The sequence below is a fragment of the Pristiophorus japonicus genome, chromosome 11 (genome assembly GCF_044704955.1).
Source record: "Pristiophorus japonicus isolate sPriJap1 chromosome 11, sPriJap1.hap1, whole genome shotgun sequence".
Classification (NCBI taxonomy): Eukaryota; Metazoa; Chordata; class Chondrichthyes; family Pristiophoridae; genus Pristiophorus; species Pristiophorus japonicus.
Genome location: NC_091987.1, coordinates 65,798,303 through 65,820,560, shown reverse-complemented (window position 1 = coordinate 65,820,560; position 22,258 = coordinate 65,798,303). Strand labels below are relative to the sequence as shown.

Sequence of the window (22,258 nt, the reverse complement as noted above, 5' to 3'; positions counted from 1 at the left end):
GTGGGAAACAATTGTCTTCTGGAAGAGCTCATTTGAGTATAGGGAGGAGAAAATTGAAGCATTTTTAAATTATGGAAATCAACTCTTGTTTACATTTTTTCTTCTACCCACAGTTTAATGTAGAACGAGCCAATGCAGAGGAGTTCCTTGAAGTATACAAAGGAGTTGTTGCTGAATACAATGTAAGTAGGAAATAGGTAAAGGCAGTTAATGAACGTTAATAATACTTAGCCAGTATTGTGCCAATCTATGAGGGTGGGAGGAGTTTTCTGCAAAAAAAACACAAAATGCACAAACTAACCATTAATTTTTACGAACCATAAAATTATGTCTGGTCTGTACAATCTAACTCTTTTCAGTATTTGTCATAACAAATGTACAGAAAAAACTAAAATAAAATCCTTTGGCTTTTGGCTGGATTTCATTTTAAACCTCCACTAAAATGGTAGCGAGAGGAATTTCAGACATGCGCACTAAGCATTTGTACTGTAGTATCCAGTAGTACAATTTCAGAGTCCGATTTTAGAATTGTGTTAGAATTGAGGGGGTGGTTTTTAAACTTTTACATGTGTACCTGATACTATCACAATTAAAATTGGGAAAAGTCCATTCTCCTGCCTGGACAACCTTTACCCTGTAATGTAAGTACCTTCAGTTAAATGCTGGCCATGCCAATATATTGTTAACTGTTTAATTGCTAACATTATATAATTTTTGAATACTTACTTTGGCAATAGTTATACTCAGCCACTTCCATTTTATTGGAAACCTATTGGGTTCCAGTTATTTTGTAATCTCATTTATACTATGATTGGATTTTTATTACCTTATTTTATGGTTAGATATTTCTTTACAGTTACTTGCAAACAAGCAATCAAGAATTTGCATAGATCTGCATAGCTGTACTTTATGTTTAAGATGATACAAACTTGATTTAATTTACACAACAGACTCTAGATTTTTTTTAAATTTGTTCCTAGGATGTGGGCATTGCTGGCAAGGCCAGCATTTATTGCCCGAACCTAATGGCCCTTGAGAATGTGGTGGTGAGCTGCCTTTTTAAACCGCTGCAGCCCATGTGGTTAAGGTACTCCCACAGTGCTGTTATGGAGGAAGTTTTAGGATTTTGACGCAGCGATGTAGAAAGAACGGCAATATACTTCCAAATTAGGATGGTCTGTAAATTGGAGGGGAACTTGCAGTTGTTGGTGTTCCCATGCGCCTGTTGTCCTTGTCCTTCTAGGTGATAGAGGTCGTGGGTTTGGGAGCTGCTGCTGAAGAAGCCATGGCGAGTTGCTGCAGTGCATCTTGTAGATGGTACACACTGCAGCCAAGTGGGCTGCTTTGTCCTGGATGGTGCGGAGCTTCTTGAGTGTTGTTGGAGCTGCACGCATCCAGGCAAGTGGAGATTATTCCATTACACTCCTGACTTGAGTTTTGTAGATGGTGGAAAGGCTTTGGGCCGTCAGAAAGTGAGGCACTGTTAACGACACCTTCCATCGCTTTGCTGATGATTGAGACTACATTGATGGAGTGGTAATTGCCCAGATTAGATTTATCCTGCTTTTTTTGGAAAGGGCATACCAGGGCAGTTTTCCACACTGTCGGATAGATGTCAGTGTTGTAGCTGTACTGGAACAGCTTGGCTAGAGGTGCAGCTAGTTCTGGAGCACAAGTCTTAAGCACAACAGCCGGGATGTTGTCGGGGCTTATAGCCTTTGCTGTATCCTATGCGCTCAGCTGTTTCTTCATATCACGTGGAGTGAATCGAATTGGCTGAAGATGAACTTCTGTGATGGTGGGGACCTCCGAAGGAGGCCCATATGGATCATCCACTCGGCACTTCTAGCTGAAGATGGTTGTAAATGTTTCAGCCTTGTATTTTACACTCACATGCTGGGCTCTGCCATCATTGAGGATGGGGATATTCTGGAGACTCTTTCTCCCGTTAGTTGTTTAATGGTCCACCACCATTCACGGCACCTTTGCGGCATCTCACAGTCAACCTCCCACAGATGCAAAACACAGATCCCCTGGGAGGACAGGCGCACCAACGTTAGCGTCCTCGATCAGGCCAACATCCCCAGTATTGAAGCACTGACCACACTTGATCAGCTCCGCTGGGCAGGCCACACTGTTCGCATGCCGGACACGAGACTCCCAAAGCAAGCGCTCTACTCTGAACTCCTTCTTCACGGCAAACAAACCAAAGGTGGGCAGAGGAAATGTTATAAGGATACCCTCAAAGCCTTCCTGATAAAGTGCAACATTCCCACTGACACCTGGGAGTCACTGGCCAAAGGAGGAAGTGCATCAGGAAGGGCGCTGAGCAGAAACCAAGCGCAGGCAGCGGAAAGAGCTTGTGTCAAACCTGTCCCACCCACCCTTTACCTTAACGACTATCTGTCCCACCTGTGACAGGGACTGTGGTTCTCGTATTGGACTGTTCAGCCACTTAAGGACTCATTTTCAGAGTGGAAGCAAGTCTTTCTCGATTCCGAGGGACTGCCTATGATGATGATGATGCATTACATAGGTCACTGATGCCCTCTTTGACAAGTCAGCCAATTATATCAATGTTGCCACTGATGAAGCCAGTGTTACTGAGCGGGCACACATGTGGCCATCAGGGCACCCCATCATCACCCAGGAGTGTTCGTGAACTGCAAGGGCTTCCACTCCCTCAATGTGCAGCTCGTCTCCAACCATAGGAAGATCATCATGCATGTGTGCGCCCAATTCTCTGGCAGCTGTCATGATTTTTTTCATCATGTGCCAATCCACCCTCCTTCAGCTCTTCATACCTCCAAATGGAGCTTCCGGCTGGCTGCTTGCAGACAAGGTTTATTCACTGAAGACATGGCTCATGACAGCCTTGAGGAGGCCAATTACTGAGGCAGAGGAGAGATATAATGAAATCCACATGTCCACCAGATGTGTCATAGAGCATGCAATAAACATTCTGAAAATGCGCTTCAGATGACTTGACAGATCTGAAGGAGCCCCTCAGTCTGTACCAGCCAGGGTCTCCAGAATCATCGTCGTCTGCTGCGTGCGCTGCACAACGTAATGCAGCAGCGAGGATTGGTGCTGGATGAGGAGCAAGGCTCTGAGCGCACAGCCTCTTCAGAGGCATCAGCTGGAAGACAGGAGCAGGAGGAATCTGAGGTCCACATGCCACCAGCACCCGAGCACATTGCTGCCAGGGATGGCTTCATCAAGGCCAGATTTAGCCAACTTCTTGCATTACACCCATATGGCTGCCACATGCTGTGCCATGTCTCCCAACCCACAACAACACCATAAAGCATCCCTACAATGACCAAGCCATTTCTTTCACATGACCCCCATTGCTGGAGGTAAAGTTATGTCTCCCCATTCACTACAATTCACTAAGCCACTTTCAAAGTAGTAGACAATATTGGCCATGACTGGAAAGTGGTGAAAATAAATTGTTTTATATGTGGCAAAAGAGTAACAGAACCTTAAAAGAAACACTTCTTTAAACACCCATGTGCTTCCCCTTGTGCATCTACTTCTGTGTCGTCTTTCTCTTATGCGTGCTTCTACGAGGTGCAACAGATGTGGCTTGAGCTGAGGTAGAGGCAGCCTGCTCACTTCCATGCTGCAACTGCACAGACACTTTTAGCAGATGTCCTCTGGGTCTTGGAGCCTGTGATGGCCCCACCAAAATCTGCTCCTCCTGCGACTGCAGGGGCAGACCTGGCCATCTCAATCCCAGGAGGCATGTGGGGCTCTGACTGAGGGGGAGGCAACGGGGAAGATGTGTGAGCGCTTTGAGAAGAGCCCCCACTTGCATGTCCCCTCTCACCATCATCCCTCTCATGGTCCAGCCGCACTTCCCTGCTAGCAGGGAACTGGAGAGCACTTTGCTTCACAGCAGTGAGGCCATGAGGACCCAAGTCTACATTCTCTCCTCGAGCCTCTGCCATCTGTTCTCATGTGAGTGGCGCATTAGCTGTCCATGAGGGTAGCCATCCTTTCCATGGAAGAGCATACACGATGGTGTTCATGCTTGAGATGGACACTTCCATCCTCTGCACGTTTGCAGACATCGCGGTCACAAAACCGGTCGCAGCCCCTTCACTTCTTTCTGCACCTCCAGGATTGCCCACTTTCTCGATCGTTCTCGAGATCGTGCGTCTGCATGCAGCTGAGCAGAGACAGCTATTAAGATTTGATCATGCGTCACAGATTACCCAAATGGGTGAAGAGTCATAGGCGGTTTTATTGAAGAGCGACAGTTCAAATACAATCAGATACAGTACAACACATAATCAGGATATACATAGTAGACATAGGACCCGTAACAGGTGAGAACGGTTTACCAATCCCGGATCAGGTGGATGGATGATGAGGCAGAAATGTCTGATCCTTGCAGCCTGCGGTAATGATCTCTTCCTCTTTGGGCGTCTCTCGAGCTGGCTGATATCTTTTACTGGATCCACCTCGGGGAAGCTCTCCCCAGTCTGTCTGTTTTCCCCTTTCAACTGCCTGTTTATTATATACCTTATTTTAGGGGGCCGGTGGATACTTCAAGTCAATCGTTTGTTTAATCACTTTTACCCATTCAATTTTCCAATTACACGGGAATAGGTACCACCGGCAGACTCCTCCCAATACCATAAGATCATTCCTTTGCATATCTCTTATTTGGACATCTTGCTACCTTCTCCTAGACAGTTTGTTTATCATGAGGCTCCTTAATCAACCTCTTATCAGGCCCAGTGATGCCTACTCGAAGGCCTGTTCTGTTTTATGTCCTTGTAACGAGCTCTCTGAAAAATTTTATCTGGCATGATTAGAATTGTTTTATGTCATTAACTCAGGCAGACTGCTGAGCTAAGGAAACCTGTATTTTATTATAAGACTATTATTTCTTAGAGTGTCATGCATCCCTGTCTCCACCATTTCCTCTTGCTCACTTGTGACTTGTGAGACATCAGGTGACAACATTGCTCTATTTCACGTAGGATCCACTGAGGTGTGCGTAGCTGCACTGGTACTGGGTGCGCTTAGAACTTGTGATGGTGCACCCTCAGAGGCTGGAGGCTCCTCTGAGGCATTGTATTCCTCTTCCGCCTGATCAGTGTGGGTGGGGAGGGCGGCTTTTGATGGCCCTGTGGGAGAGTAAAGAGATTATTTAGAAATGTCATATCAAGAATGGGTACCGTTACCATTATGTACATGATGAGTATTCAGTGGGTGCTGACATCAGTCACCATATGCCATGTGGCTTTATGAGATGTAATTCTGTCACCAAATTGCTGAGATGTCTCCCACTACCAGCTACTCTGCAACTCTAGAGACCTCTAGGGTGACCTCCTCTGTTGTAGTCAATATGGCGAATGAGGAGGGCCACCTCCAGTTCTCTCCCTCTCCCTCTTATTGTGGGCTCTCTTCTCCTGTAAGGAGGGAAAGAAGAGATGTTTGAGTGAGTGCGATGGCATGAGTGTAAGGAATGTGTGGGTTACATCTTTAGAGTGTGGTGCCAATGCAAAGTGGCCTTGTGTGTTCTCAGTTGGTGTGATTGCATTATGATGAGGGTGAGTGTGAGGGGTGGTTAGTCAGATGGAGATGTGATTATGTAGATAGAGAGGGATGGGTGGAGTTACAAGGTATGTTGGTTTGAGTACTGATGTGCGGGATTAGGCTTGGGAAGGCAGAGTGATGGCGATGTGATGTGAGGCACAGCAGGATGAAGTTAAGTGTGGCTTTGCACTCACCTTTCTTGATCTAATGTGATAATTGAAGCGCTTCCAGCACTGAACCCAGGTCCTCCTCATCACATCCCTACTGTTGACCTCCTCTGCTATCTCCAGCTAGGCTCATTTAGTCTCCTGGGGGAGGTCTCTTCTGCTCAACAGAAGGTAAGAGGACCTCCCTGCGTCCTCTGACTCCCTCCACATCTGAGAACATGGGCCTCTGTGAAGCCATGTGTGCAAGGCTGAGCAGTAAGCAGATGCTGAAATGTACTGCCTGCACACTTCTAGATGAACCTTCAAATGCAATTTGGTCAAGGCTCCTTTAAATATCCTGGCTGGAATGAGTATTCAATGACATCATCAGACCCACACCATTTAATAGGGCCGGGAAACGCACAGGCTTGCATAGGCACCATTAAGGAAAAGTTGCTCTGAGAAGTGCGATGAAAAGAAGAACAGGGTCCCGACAAGCCACACTGCCCGCCCGCATCTGATCCGCCCAGGTAAAGAAAGTTCTGGCCATAATGCTTGATTTGGCTGGGATTAATGCATGTTTGGTGCCTTTTATCCAAGTGTCATATCCTGAAAACGCACATAACCTAGGGGCTGAAATTGCCCCTTTCCTTATGGCCTGGCACCACCGCAAATTGGTGGCCACGCTGCGGAGTGGAGTAGTTGCCGACTTTTGGTGGAATGGCCGCTGCTAGCCCAATTGTCCTCCTGAATTTTCCCGGCGGTGCCCTGTTCTCCCTCCCCCTTCCCGCTCCACTGCTGCCGACCCATCTTAAGCGCGTCATCACCGTGCGTACCGCCGATCTAAACCCCAGACAGCGACATTCCCCTCGGCAAATCTTCGGCCCGCCCAGCCATGCCAAAATAAGCTTTTTCCTGGTGGTCCAGTGAGGCTGTGGCCTTCTACAGGGGAGGGCGCACTGCCTCTTGGGTGCCAGGTTACTGGCCCTGCCGAAACCCTCCCTGATGGCCCAATGGGCTGAACTTTTGAAATCGCGAATCTCTCCCCTTTAAGTGAAGGGGAGGGCCGTGGTGACGTGGCGCCGTGATGACATCATTGCGGCGGTGTCTCGGTACCGCCCCTAACTTCCGCCCCTCAGTTGCTGTCACCACCACGTCTTTGCCCCTCAGGTGTAGTCACCGCCCCCATTAAGCCCGACTTCCAGATCAAAACAAAAAAAAAACAAAGAGCCGAATGTCACTCAAGACAACCTGAACTGCAGCTGTGGTAAAAACCACCGAAACAGGGTGGGAGGGCAATTTCTACCCCCTAGTGTTTTGTGTTCTTGCTGCCTGTGGTTCTTATAGACTTTTATAAGAGTTTGAATGTCCATGGCAGCATTTTTCTATTTGGTGCCTTATGGTAAAAATATTAACTGATCTTGATGTTGTTCTAGTGAAGTACTGGCAAAGGTGAAATTTATGAAGCAATATTTTCTTACTTGCTCAGTGAGAATATATTAATCCGCAGTCACATTTCAGTTTCCTTCAAACCTCAGAGTATTACTGCACATGAGCAGGTACATCATAATCGAATCATCATAGTAGTTATGTACCTGTGTATGAGCAGTAACACTCCAAGTTCCTGAAGAACATGGAGCCTCTAATGTGCATGATTTGCTTTCTTCACTCAGCCACTCTCATTTTATTTACCTCTGCAAACCTATCTACAGGGAGAGCATGGAATCCCTAATACATGGGGTGAATTCTAATAGAGGAAAGTCAGATCCAAAGTGGTTCCTTCTGGCCAACTCCACTGAAACCAACCCAAAGTGGTAGTTTAGTGGTGGAATAATCTTATGTTAGCAGCACTCTGCTGCCTTGAGCTGATATCACATTCCAATCAAATGCACATTATATCATCATGGGCTGTATTTTTGGGCTTCTGCTGCCCCTGTTAGCGCCCCGGAGGGGGTGGAAATCACCGCAGTAAGCACCACCCGGTGGGCGACCAGCATCCAGAGCCCCCCCGGGACTTATAGTGCTGATTTCGCGGGGAGCAGGGCATTACCACCTGGAAGAGGCGAGCTGGTGTGCAACACCCCTGGTTGTGACACTGGCTTCATTTTTGGCTGCCTGCCGACCGACCCTTTGCACTCCGTAGAGCGCCCGTAGAAAGCAGGCGGTCCGAGCTGTAGCGGTTGCAGTGAGGCAAGTAATGTCGACTTCAGGTAAGTGTAATTGTTTTTTACATTTTTTTTGCGATTTATGTTGTGATGGCGTGAGTTATTTATTGGGAATGTTTTTGGTGTTTTTTCTTTAGGTTTTTTTTTGCCCCTCATGCCTCTCTTACAGTGCTCCAAGGACGGCTGTTTAGCTCAGGATTTTCACTTGCATACCAGCCTAGCGCCCTAAGAGAGGTGTGTAACGCCTCTCTTAGCGCTCCACCCCACACTCAGGACTCAGCTGTTGAATGTTGCTGACTGAGATGCAAACTGTTCCTGGATGCAAACTAAACTGCCCCACCACCATTCCCGCCCCAAAATGAGCAGAACCGAAAATCCAGCCCCTTGATTCACATTGGAACTATTCAGTACTGCCCTCTATCTTTGTTAAGTTGACAGTGAGCCAGGACATATATATACTGGCTCAGATTTTGTGTTGAGAATAATGGTAAGGCTATAACAGCATTCACCATTATTATGGACTAAATTGGACAGTATCTTCCAGAGTATGCACGTGGTCAGTTAAATGCTGAAATCCAAAAGTTTCGGTCTGAATTATGTTATAACTGTACCTCACCAGACAGGCCATTGAAATCGATGTAAGGGCGTGAAGTTGCAATACTTACCCACTAAACACAGCAGAAAAAGTTAGGGCTGGTTCATTCAGGTGTAAGTGTATTTTTAATGACTTGATATGTCATAATTACTGCCAAACAACCTCTTTAGCACTGAAAATTAAATTTTACAAGTGTGGAGTCGCATTCCAACAGAATTGAATTAGTGTTGGTTGTGGGAACATAATAAAAGATTTCAAAAATGTGTTGTCAGCTTGTGTTGTTTCTTCGGTTTAATATTTTCAGTTATTTTCTGTAAAATAAGAGCTAATACTACAATACCACTAAATCTGATCTTTGTGAACTGAAATCAGCTTGCTCTTGACCAGGGCTTCAGGCACTGTCATTCATTAACAATTGTTACTAGCCTGATTTAAGTTTTTAAAAAAAATGCCCAAATAATTACCTGAATGTGTTGCTCTCAGATCAGAAATTAACAGTTGAGAATTGCTTAATTTCCCATCGAATAACTATGCTGCAATGTACAAGTACCGCTTGGTGGGGGGTGGCAGAAGAAATGTCACAATTATTCTACCTGCACTAACGATTTTATGTTCCTTTACAGGATATGGTAATGGAACTCTCTTCGGGGTCTTGTCTTGCTTTTGAATTCCAAGGAAATGATATTCAGAAGTCATTTAGAGAATGCTGTGGACCATCAGACCCTGTAAGTTATAGTCAAATTTCAAAGGCTGCTGAGTAGGTTGCTGAACTTTTTTAAAGCATTAGTATATTTTAGATCAGTGAAAGTGGCTTCCTTTTTATAGCGAGCTCCCTCACTATCGCACATACTGCATTTTTGAAGTGCACATATCACTTGTCGGATCCATGCTATAGTTTGACTTGTACAAATCTATATTATATAGTGTATTCATTTCCATATTGAAAAAATTCTTCTTACAGCCATGATTAGTGGCTTGATCATACTCCATTTAAATTGAAAGGTAAGGCCATACATTTAAATTAATTTCCTTCAATTAAACTTCAATTTACTACAAACCCATATGCACTGATTTTCCTTGAGAACCAAATAAAAAGTTTTATTTAGAAAATCACCCTTCTAGTAAAGGTCAGGAGATAATAGAGCCACCATGCTGAATTGTGACTGAAGATTATTTTAATTGGATTGCATTTTGTATAATCTGCTTTGAGCATTATGGTTCAAAAGATTTTGAGTCGATGAGGCTGCTGTAAGGTGGCTCACCACTCTATAATTTACTAATTTGAGTTTTCTGGACAAGATGAATGCATTGTCAAAGCACTTCACCAGGGTACAGGGAGAGGGGAAATTGGGATTGAGCTCATCCATGGCACGCTTGTGTACCTCCAGGTGACTCGGATACATAAGACTGCTGCATAAATGTAAGCTGTTAATTCAAAAGTAGCAGAGGCTAACTGTCTGCCTTCTCAGAAAGTGAAGGAGATGAGTAGGATGGTAACCCAACAAGTTGGGATTTCAATACAAATGCTGTAGAGTGACTGGGTGTGGGTTTGCAAGTGTGATTTCACATACTGATTTGAGCTGTGACACCTTTGGATGGCGCAGAGAAAACATAGGCTTCACCCAGGTGACTATGGAGTGGCATTGTGCAGACCTGGAAAGTAAGTTTCCAACTCACTTTCTCAGTCATGCCACAAAGACTCTCCAGAAAATGTAAGAGATTTTAACTTCACTACAGACCAAAATTAAGAGAAAAATATCACTTTTTTATAAAATGAGAGAGGCATTAAAGGATTATCACAAAGATGACCAAGTTGCTTTCATGTTAAAATGTTGGAGTCAGAACCATGACTGACATTCACACTCATTGCTGCAATTAGGTGAGTTTTATCAGTTTGTAGCTTGGTCACATGAAAATTGATTGATTTCTGTTAGTGGGAGAGAAATGGAAAAACTGACTGGATCAGCTGTGTCCCAAAGAGACCCAAACCTTGTATCAGTCAGCCTAGTATTGATCTTGGACATGACCCAAACTATGCTATCTTGAAACCAAACAAGAAAATAAGGTACCAGTGGGAAGGAATGAAATGGAACAGGCACAAAATCATGTAACATTTAATTTATTATTTCAATGTACATATTAAGAAGAATGTGCTATATGTTATGATGGTGTAGATATTTTGGTATTGTACAAGAAAATTGGGCATTTCAGTGCTTAAAGACATTAGTTGGTTGTTCACATGCATTTCATCTTGAAAAACATTCTTCACTTTTAATAATTGTAAGAAAGTCTATTGCCAGACTTTGATCACTGTCATTCAAAGTCATTGTAATAATCTACACACCCTATGTATCAAAGTCTGGTCTTAAGCACATTCCTTCTGTGTGTGCAAGAAATGATTCAATAAGTAGTAACATTGGGCCCAAGTTTGCCCAGAAGTTGCTCTTTTTTTGGAGCAACTAGATTTTTTTGGAGTATCTTAAAAATCGCAATTCTGTCCATTTAATTTGCTCCAATGTAAGTGAGTTAGTTAGTTTTTTTTTTAAGTTTCGTTTTTTTTTCAAGAGGGGCCTTTACCAGCCACTTACACCTGTTTTGGCCATTTAAGCAAGTTTAGATAGCTAAAAGTTACTCCAAACTAACTTAGGCCAGCGTATGTGGCCACTTGTGTCCACACAGAAAAACCTTGCGGTGAGCTAAGAAATCAGCGCAGGTAGCCAGAGATGGGGGGGGGGGGGAGGGAGAGAAGTGAAGGGCAGTGAGAGGACCTCGCAAAGCACTAAACACCTTCACAACGACATTAAAGAAGCTTAAAAAAACATCATCAATAATAAATGAAAAATAAATAAATTACTAAAAAATAAAAAGTCCTACCTCGCCGACTGCAGCACGCACAAGAAGCACAGGAGAGCTCTTCGGGGACGACACGCCGCACCGGCAGGCAAGCCCTTCTGCCAGGGCTAGGGGCGGGCAGGAGGCAGGAGGAGAGTCATTCGAGACAACACACCGCACTGGCAGGCAAGTCCTTCAGCCAGGGCTAGGGAGGGCAGGAGGCAGGCAAGCAGCAGCAAGAGGAGAGCCATTCGGGGACAACACGCCGCACCGGCAGGCAAGCCCTTCGGCCAGGGCTAGGGGCGGGAGGCAGGCAAGCAGCAGGAGGAGAGCCATTGTTTCTGACCCATTGCGCATGCACGCACGCTCCAACGCGCATGCACAACGCTGCCGGCATTCACAAACATGCTGTGCCCTATCCCCGCCCCCCCCTGCCAGCTGTGTTGATCCAGCACGGCTCTAGCTCCGCCCCCCACTGCTTCTGCTGCATTACGCCAAGGGCCTGCAACGTTCCAGCAGTGGGAAGAATACCGAGGTAAGTTTTAGGCACGGTTTTTCTTCTACAAAGTCGGCGCACCTCACGCCATTCTAAGCGGGGGCGGGGGTGGGCAAACTTTGGGCCCATTCTAACCAAACCTCACTAATTAGAGGAATTTTAATTCTTAGGACATCATAGGAAGCACAATGCTGGAAAACGTTTGGTTGTTGATACTAGTTTGCAAACTTTGGTGGATTGCTCAAACTACAATGAGTTTAAAAAATATATATGCAAATACAGTCTGTTACTTTAATCCATTTGCTTATGTATTTTGATACGGCAAAGATAATATAAAAATGTACCTGCGATATCCTGTTAGCCTTTCTATCCTTCTCAAGGTTATGTAAATACAGCCTATAACACCTCAGATATAATGGGTTTGAAGAAAATAGTGCATAGCTGGAGCTGGATCGTAAGAGGACCATAGCATCATATGGGGAGGGAATGGGAGCAGGGGGCATGGGGCAGAAAATACTTGGAGAGGCAAAAACCTGTTACAGCAGCAGGGTATAAAACCCATTGCTGCTTAAGGGGACAATGATGGCATGGAGGAAGCAGGCAACATGAGTAACAAGGATGGAAACCATTTCATAGAACTAAATGACGAACTTCATGAAGCCGAACTTGCATGTCCTTGTAACAGAGATATGCAGCAAGAAGGATGGTCTGCTTGGAGTTGGAGCCAGAAACCTGCTAAGAATGTGATATGCCCTTTGTGGAGTGAGGTGGCTGTGCCAGTGTGTGCCATCTCATTGAAATCTGATGCAAAAAGATGTTTAGTGACTTCATCACAGCAACCAAAACAAGCTACCAGCTCACCCAGCTCCTCTTGCAGTTTCTTCATTCATTACCCTCATGGTGTCAGAGGTGATGATAGTGGGGAGTGGAGATTTTGCAGAAGTTATTCCCTAACTCTTGACCTTGTGGCCTTAGATCATGGATGATAATCGCACTCCCAAGGAGGCACTGAGGACTTGTGCGTCTGTCTCAGAGGACTTGAGACAGATGCCAATGGGCAGTCGAATGCTATCCTAAGTGCCAATATTCAACACAATGTGCCTTTACTGGGAGTGACTGGTGACACCACGAGCATCTGCATCTGTGCTCCCTGACAAAGCGACCAAGACCAGTCAGATGCTCTGACCACTGAGCTTCAAGCCTTGGGGGACCATTTGTAGAGAATACAGGCAAACAGCTACAGAGAGCTCCAGGGCAACATCTCTCTAGGTCTGCAGAATCTAACGAATAACATCAAGTCTGTCCTCTTGCTATTCAGTGGGCATACAGATCAAGGACTCAATACTATCCACAAATGTTGTGGCTAGGATCCATCTTCTTGATTGCTGTTCTCTCTTCAGGTGACAGATTATGTTACTATTCCAGTAAGCCCCTATCAGATGCCTGCTTATGCAGGTGTCAGGATACAAGATTAAGCTGCCCATGCACCTTCAATGACGACACAGCCTGCTGAAGATTCCTCCTGGGACACTGAAGCCCTGAGATGAGGGCCACCTTGGTCAAAAGAAGCTCATGATATCATAGCCAAGCACCACACCACTGCTGTCCCTGCCCTTGGGTATCACCTCAATGTAGCACCAAGGTAGGTTTTGGAATTGCACAGATACAGGCACCTAGAGGCAAGCATTGATGGTAGTAAGATGCACTTTTGTAGATATATGTGTGCAGTGCAGTGTTTTCAAGTTAGTCTGTTGTTTTTTTTATGTTTGAGAGGGAGAGAGTTTTTTCTGCACCTCCTTACAGAACCCTTAATCTGACCTCTTCTGAGACGTTAGGGAACTGTGGTGGAAGGGTACTTTCTAATTGCCTATTTTTGCCTTTGGAGTAGTCTTATCTTATGTATGTCTCATTTTAGAATCATAGAATGATACAGTACAGAAGGAGGCCATTCGGCCCATCGTGCCTGAGCCGGTTATTTGATAGAGCTATCCAATTAGTCCCACTCACCTGTTCTTTCCCCATAGCCCTGTAAATTTTTCTCTTCAAGTATTTATCCAATTCCCTTTTGAAAGCTAATATTGAATCTGCTTCCACCACTCTTTCAGGCATTCAAGATCACAACAACTCGCTATGTTTAAAAAAAAAATGCCCTCATATCACCTGTAGTTCCTTTGCCTTTCACCTTCCATCTATGTCCTCTGGTTATTGACCCTTCTGCCACTGGAAACAATTTCTCCTTATTTACTCCATCAAAACCTTCATGATTTTGAGCACCTCTATCACTATCAAATCTCCTCTTAACCTTCTTTGCTCTAAGGAGAACAACCCCAGCTTCTCTAGTCACTCCACATAACTTCTGCACCCTCTCCAAAGCCTTGACATCTGTCTCTCCACGTCCTCCTGAAGTCCGTTACTATCTTCATCATTTTTTATTTAATTTCAGAGTTTTGTGTCATGTGCACACTTTGGAAAAAAAACGTTCACCACTACTGTCTGCTTTCTATCCTTTAGCCAATTTCATATCCACACTGCTGCTGTCTTTTAAATCACCATGGGCTATAATTTTGCTCACAAGTCTATTATGTGCTACTTTATCAAATATCTTTTTGAAAGTCCATATACACATCAACCGCACTACCTTCATCAACCCTCTCCATTATTTCAAAAAAGAACTCAATCAAGTTAGTCAAACACGATTTTCCTTTAACAAATCCATGCTGACTTTCATTTATTAGCCCATACTTTTCCAATAACAATTCATTTTGTCCCAGATTATTGTGTTTCAAAGTTTCCCCACCATTGATGTTAGGCTTGTTAGCCTGTAGTTGCCGAGTTTATCCCCCTCCCTTTTTTTGAACCTAGGAGTAACATTTGCAGTCTTCCCCCTCCTAGCTAAGGAAGATTGTGGCCAGAGCCTCCTTAATTTCCATCTTTACTTCCCTCAGTAACATAGGATGCATCCCATCCAGACTGCCAACATTATAAGTAACTCCTCTTTATCTATTTTTATCCTATGCAATATCGCTACTACCTCCTCCTTTACTGCTGCATTGGCAGCATCCTCTTCCTTAGAATGATGCAAAGGAGTCATTTAGTACCTCAGCCATGCCCTCTGCCTCTACAAGAAGATCTCCTTTTTGGTCCCAAATCGGCCCCACCCTTCCTTTTGACTACTAGCCTTTTACTGTTTGTTTATAACAGACTTTTGGGTTCCTTTTTATGTTAACCACTAATCTATTCTCATATTCTCTCTTTGCCCCTCTTCTGTATCCAGCTTGATTCTCTACTGTTATGAGCCTAATAATTGTCAGAAGCCTCCTTTTTCTGTTTAATTTTAATCTTTATATCTTTAGTCATCTAGAGAGCTCTAGCTCTGGTTAGCCTTCCTTTTCCCTCATGGGAATATGTGTAGTCTGTACCCAAATCATCTCATCTTTGAAGGCCTCCCATTGTTAATTTACTGTTTTTATTTGTTCTTCCTTCTCCTGTTTCTCCAATATAAGAACTGACATGGGATTGCCCATAGTGAACCACATTTTAAGGACTCCATGATAGAACGTGAGAAGCAAAAGATTTCCCTGTCTGAAACTACTGAAAGGAACATTACAGGATCCTTTGTTAGTTGTATAGCTGAAAAAAAATTCTAATTTTTAAATCAAAGCTGATATATCAGGGTTTGTGGGCATTCAACGCCTGTGAACTCAAACACTTCTTGCTTTGCAAATCACACAGGTAACTTATTCTTTTTCTATAGACTTAACTTAAGTCTGGTGCAATTCTACTGTAAATGTAGTATTTCTGGGACAGCAGCTGCGGCCCTCATTATCCTGTCATTGGCATACAGGCACCATTTTTGGGGTGGGTGCATCTCCTGTCAGCAGACTGTGCATTTTAGAACAGGTGAAATGCTGGCAGCCATGCCAGAACTGCACTACTTTTGCACCAAAATAGGCACAGAATTTTATGCAGCAGGGCAAGCAGCATTTCCAAATGTGATATTAGTCCTATTCACCGACTGACTGTTCATGCCACTCCGTCTCCATTATGCTGAGGTCGGGGCCCCAATATTTGGTGCCTCAAGCCTCACATTTCGGTGCAGGGCATTCCTCCTTTGTGCTCAAAAATAGATCTCCTAAGGCCCCAATATGGCAGGCAGGATGCGCGCGCACATTTCCGGCCTAATTTCCAGTGCGCCGAATTTCTAGGCTCTAATGTCTTCAATCAAATCCTTAACCACATCAATCTCCAACTTAAAAAAAATATATACCTCATGAATTATTCGATGGTTTTGTAATTGTACTTGTTCAGTGTAATATTGTGGAATTCGAATGTTATTAGAATGCACTAACTATGTAGGAATTTGTGATCATTGATAAAGCAAATCTCAGACGTTGCATAAGCTGTCTACTAAAAAATGGACGTAGCTTATGCACATTAATTCTGCATTTAAGTAAATTGAGATTTCTATAGCTTGTGTTTATCATTTAAAAAACATTAAATGGGGCATATTGTAGACACTTCGGGCTCAATTTTGCCCAAGCCCGTTTTCTGCCGTATTGCCAGAGTTACACCCGTTTTTCTATTCCAGAAATGCGGCAGAAGTATTTTGCCAAAGTTTCCCCGATGTATAATTCAAATTTGGCGCTGTGCAGCGTGTCCAGTTGCCTCGGGGGGTGGAGCCTGCTGTCTGCGCCGAAAAGAACGATGCCGCACCTTCTGGGCATGCTGACAAAAAAAGTGACGTCTTTGACGTTATTTCAATGGGCACGCATGCGCAGTATAGCTCTGGGTTGGCAATTGGCCATTTTAAAGAGCCAGTTGTGTGTGTGAGAAGGAGTGCTGTGTGAGAGCATTGGAAAAATCGGATCTGCAACAATACAAGATGCAACACGGTGCAAGGACCAAGAATTTCTTACAGGATGAAGTGGAGACACTAGTTACTGTCATTGAGAACAGATGGCAGGAGCTGGACACCAGCAGAGGTCACATAAAAGTTCCACCCAAAGAAATGAAGAAACACTGGAACCAAGTTGCAGAAGATTACTGCCCAATGGTGACCACCACGAGATCTGGAGGCCAGTGTAAGAAGAAGTGGCAGGACCTTGGTCAAGTAGTGCAAGTAATATTTTAATTTATTCAATGGAATTGCAATTGTAAATGCGACCAGCTGTATATGTCCCACCCAGCAGAAAAACAACCTCTCTAAAAAGTTGCATTTTTATCTTTGCAGCGGAAGGTGGCACATAATAAAAGGGAAAGAACTTGAACAGGAGAAGGCCCAGCAAATCTGCACCCACTGACACCATTGGAAGAGAGGGACACTGCTTTAATGGGTCCTGCCTGGAGAAAAGCAACCACCACTGCACAAGCCGGGCCCACACTCGAGGGAGAGGGTAAGTCCTACAAATTGCACAGTCTGGCTTTGCTAAATGTTAAGTACTGCACGGGCTTCGGTTCCTGGGGATGTCTCCATCAGCAACGCTTCGATTGATGCAATGTGCTATCATTCATTGTGGTCCTTCAGATCAGCCTGCTGCCTGCGCTGTGTGAGCCTACTCATGCCATCCACCCTGCCCCCTCCTCTACTGCTAACCATTTGTCTGTTCTGTTATATTTTGCAGAACTTGAGGCCAACCCTGAAGATGCAGAAGAAGATTCAGACACGGATGAGCCTGAAGAGGAGAACATCTTCCAATCCCACCTTCCATATCAAGAGCGTGAGGGGGAGTGGATGAAGCCCCCACTGTTTTACTGACTTTGGTGGAGGTGCAGGTGCTGCCCATTGAGGTGCTAGCCCCTTCCGTGACTAGTGGTTTGAGTGTTGGTGGGACATTCCATGGTTTCCTAACATCCGAGGCTGCGGGTCCCAGTGGTGGGGTGCAGCCAGGCACACTCGTGGGGAGGAGGGGAAGGAGAGCTTGACCGCACTCTCCTGAGGTGCAGGATCTAACAGATCTGGATCAGATGATGGCAATGAGTGGGAAGAGCATTGACCTTATGCGATCACTCCTGGACACCATCAGTGGGATGGCAGGACAGTCGGGAGAAGTAACAACAATCTCACGAGAAATGGGAACGATGTCAGTGACCATGAGGGAGAGAATGTCACAGGTCGGTGAAGCGCTGTCAGTGAACATCAGGGAGGGAATTTCAGAGCTGGTGCAAACATTATCACTGAACATGAGGGAGGGACTGTCACAGGTAGTTGGGACAGTTTTGCTCAACATGAGGGAGGGAATGTTGCAAGTCGTTGAGACACTGTCAGGGCGCATGAGGGACGGCATGTTGGAGTTAGCTGCTGCAATAAGGGAATACGCCCAGACCCCCCGCCCATTGACAGAATCAACTGCCACTCCCACTCCAATCCCCAGACCAGCCTCTGAAGAGCACCACATTGCCGCCTGCAGCCCCCCCCCCCCCCCCCCCCCCACAGGTGCGCACTACCCGAGATCTTAGAAAGAATAAGCTTGGTACCAACCCCAGAAACATTGCGCCATCGCCTGCTGGCAGGGGTGGTGGAGTCACCAAGAACAAGCGCAGAGGGTGGTCTTAGAATAAGGGGAAGGAGAGATGGGTGCAGCCTTTCTTTGCTGCTGCTGTTATTATTATTGTTACTGTTGTAACTGTTCTCAAATTAAAAGATTTTTGTAAGTTACGTAAATTGACAAGTTTAAAAGTTCGTAAGTGATCTTAAAGTTTGTAAGTGATCGTAACTGAAAACTTTAAAGTTTGATACAAGAATCATTTTATTAAAGTTGAGTACAAAGAACTGTTTGTTAAACTTTTGAATAAAACATTTTATGTTAAATCTGAATCATTTTCATTATTTGTTCCATTATTAACATAGCAGGCAGGACAGGTTCTTTGTTCTCTCTCCCCAAGGTCTGTATGGGTGGACTTCTCTGCCCCCCCAAAACTCATTGCAGTGTTGTGACTTCTCCCCTTCTCTCCGCACCCCCCCCCCCCCCCCCCCATTCCCCCTAACTCATTGCAGTCTTGTGCATAGTGCAGCAGCCTTCCAATTGGCACCTCCCTCCACGGGCTCAGTACAGCAGCCTTCCGATCGCTACCTCTTCCCCACCCCTGGGCATGTTTTCCAGCTGAGCCCCTGTGTCCGGGAGCGGGGCCGATTCTGACGGCTGACGCTACGACCCCGCTCCAACGCTGCTTGAAGACGTTCGGTGGTGGTGTGTGAGTGTAAAAAAAAAAAAGAAAACTTCAGAAATCCAAGAAATTTCCATGCACTCCGCTGAAAGGTTAAAAAAAGTTGAACTTTATTATGGATATTTCAAGTGTTAGAGACTCCCTCCAAAAACTTCGATGAAAAACATTGGTGTCTTTCTGCAACAATTTCTCACCAGAAGGTTTTTCGGGGGTGGCCAGGTACGCCGACATAGGTTAAAAAAAATTTGGTCAAACTGCGAAAAATGCTGAAAACTGGCGTCAAAAAAACCAAACCTAGAAAAATTGTAACTAAAGTAGTTCTGCCGGCGCAGATTCCAGGGGGAAATGGAATTAAATAATTACACCAGAAAAAAACGCCGCATGACAAAAAAATAGCGCAAATGACCCAGGAAAATTGAGCCCTTAATTTGTATCTTTACATTGTATGTTTTATAAATACTATATATAGGTTGAGCATCCGAAATCCGGAGTTCCAAAATTCGGAATGTTCCAGAATCCGGACACCGGGCCAATCTGTGGTGGGGTAATTTGGAAACCGGAAAATGTTCTGAAATCCGGACTCCCCCCGCCTCAGATGCTCGACTTCGCCCGCCCCGGCCCGACATCGCTCCGAACCTCGGCGGCCCAACCTCGCCCGAGCCCTACCTCGCTCCGGCCCTCGGCGGCCCGACCTCGCCCGGCCCTCGGTGGCCTGACCCCTGCCCCGACTTTGCCGCAACTTCGCCCGCCGCGGCCCGACCACGTCCCGGCCCCGGCTCCCTCCCTTCTCCCCCCGGCCCCGGCTCTCCCCCTTCTCTCCCCCCCCCCCCCCTCCCTTCCGGACCCCTCTTCTCCCCCCTCTCCCCCTTACCTCGGCTGCTAGACCCCACCTACCTCGATCCAGGCAAAGACATTCCAAAATCCGGAAATACCTGGAATCCGGAATGGCCTCGGTCCCGAGGTTTCCGGATTTCAGACACTCAACCTGTGTATGTGTTATATATAATGTATATATTGTGCTGCTTTTGAATAGGCATTTGTTTTAAAAAGTAAAGTAGCGGAACAGCAAACTCAAAGCAATAGAAATAAAGGAGAAAAATAGATTTAATTGGGGCTGTAAATCCTTACTTTTTGTCACTCAATGGCCTTTATATTTGTGATGCTTGATTCATCTTTCTCTGGTCAGGAGATCACATGTAGCTGTGACTCATGCTGTAATTTGCCAAGCATAAATGTGATGAGTTTCTTGAGTTCTGAACTAGACCACTCCATTGTTGAGGAAAATCTGATCCTTTGTCTCATCTCCCTTGTTATTTGAGTCACATAGCAATTTTGACATGACTGTTAGTATAAAGCTTTATTTATATCTGCTTTACTTCCTGAGGAATTGATGCATGCTAAGCAAACAAGGATAGGAAAATTAGAAGAATGGGTGATAAAGCCTAGTTCATTTTGTTCTTTTGCTATTATGTTCCAAACTAGTACTTTTTATATTAACACATTTGGCTGGATGAGAAGTATCAAAACTTCTCCTGAAGAGATGAACCCTTCTTGTTCACAATACCATTGAATGTGAGATAATAAAAATATATGTAATAGCAAAAAATTGGATAATTTATTACTATACAAAGGAAGCATTTATTTTATTTTACTTAACTTTAAAAATATGTCTCATTATTTACATATTGTCTTGTAAAAAGTTTGTATGTAATTAACTACAGATTTTATTTCAAGACTTTTTTTAATTATTCGTCCTGGGATGTGGGCGTTGCTGGCAAGGCCAGCATTTATTGTCCATCCCTAATTGCCCTTGGGAAAGTGGTTGTGAGCTGCTGCCTTGAACCGCTGCAGTCTGTTGATGAATGTACTCCCACAGTGCTGTTAGGGAGGGAGTTCTAGCATTGAAGGAATGGTGATATATTTCCAAGTCAATATGGTGTGCGACTTAGAGGGGAACTTGGAGTTAGTGGTCTTCCCATTCGCTGCAGCCCTTGTCCTTCTAGGTGGTAGAACTCACAAGTTAGAGAGATGCTGTCGAAGAAGCCTTAGCGAGTTGCTGTAGTGCATCTTGTAGATGGTTGACACTGCAGCCGGGGTGCGCCAGTGGTGGAGGGAGTGAATGTTGAAGATGCTAGATGCGATGCCAATCAAACTGGCTGCTTTGTCCTGAATGATGTCAAGCTTCTTGAGTGTTGTTGGAGCTGCACTTGTCCAGGCAAGGGAGAGTATTCCATCACACTCCTGACTTGTGCCTTGTAGATGGAGGAAAGGCTTTGGGGAGTCAGGTGGTGAGACACTTGCCGCCGAATACCCAGCCTCTGACCTGTTCTTGTAACCACATTATTTGTGGTTGGTCCAGTTAAGGTTCTGGTCAGTGGTGACCCCCAGGGTGTTGATGGTGGAAGATTCAATGATGATAATGCCGTTGAATGTCAAGGAGCGGTGGTTAGACTCTCTCTTGTTAGAGATGGTCATTGCCTGTTACTTGAGTGGCGCGAATGTTACTTGTCACATCAGCCCGGGCCTGAAACATAGTCCAGGTCTTGCTGCATGCGGCAATGGACTGCTTCGTTATCTGAGGAGTTGCAAATGGAACTGAACTCCGTGCAATCATCAGCAAACATCCCACATCTGACTCTATGATGGAAGGAAGGTAATTACTTAAGCAGCTGAAAATGGTTGGACCTAGGACACCACCGTGAGGAACTCCTGTTTCAATGTCTTGGGGTTGAGATGATTGGACTCCCAACAATCACAACCATCTTCCTTTTGTGCTAGGTATAACTCCAGCCAGTGGAGACTTTTACCCCTGATACCTATTGACTTCAATTTTACTAGGGTTCCTTGATTCCACACTCAGTCAAATACTGCCTTGATGTCAAGGGCAGTCACTCTCACCTCATCTCTGGAATTCAGCTCTTATTGTCCATGTTTGGTCCAAGGCTGTAATGAGGTTTGGAGCTGAGTGATGCTGACGGAATCCAAACTGAGTATCGGTGAGCAGGTTATTGGTGAGTAAGTGCTGTTTGATAGCACTGTTGACGACACCTTTTATCATTTTGCTGATGATTGAATGTAGACTAATGGGATGGTAATTGGTCGGATTGGATTTTTCCTCCTTTTTGTGGACCAGACAAACTTGAGCAATTTTGCACATTGTCAGGTAGATGACAACAACAACAACATTTAACGCCTTTAATGTAGTAAAACGTCCCAAGGCGCTTCACATGGGTATTATGAGACAAAAAATTTGACACTGAGCCACATAAGGAGAAATTAGGGCAAAAGAGGTAGGTTTTAAAGGAGC

The 22,258-nt window shown here is 45.0% G+C and overlaps 1 protein-coding gene across 6 annotated transcripts in view; it reads left to right on the top strand.

Moving 5' to 3' along the window:
• The window catches only part of nme7 (NME/NM23 family member 7), a 337,368-nt gene that overhangs the window by 182,120 nt on the left and 132,990 nt on the right, over nt 1-22,258 (top strand). For all 6 annotated transcript variants that reach the window (XM_070893470.1, XM_070893467.1, XM_070893471.1 and 3 more), the window contains exons 8-9: nt 114-182; nt 9,083-9,184. In XM_070893470.1, the coding sequence (XP_070749571.1) occupies nt 114-182; nt 9,083-9,184 (171 nt within the window). The remainder of the gene's footprint in view (nt 1-113; nt 183-9,082; nt 9,185-22,258) is intronic.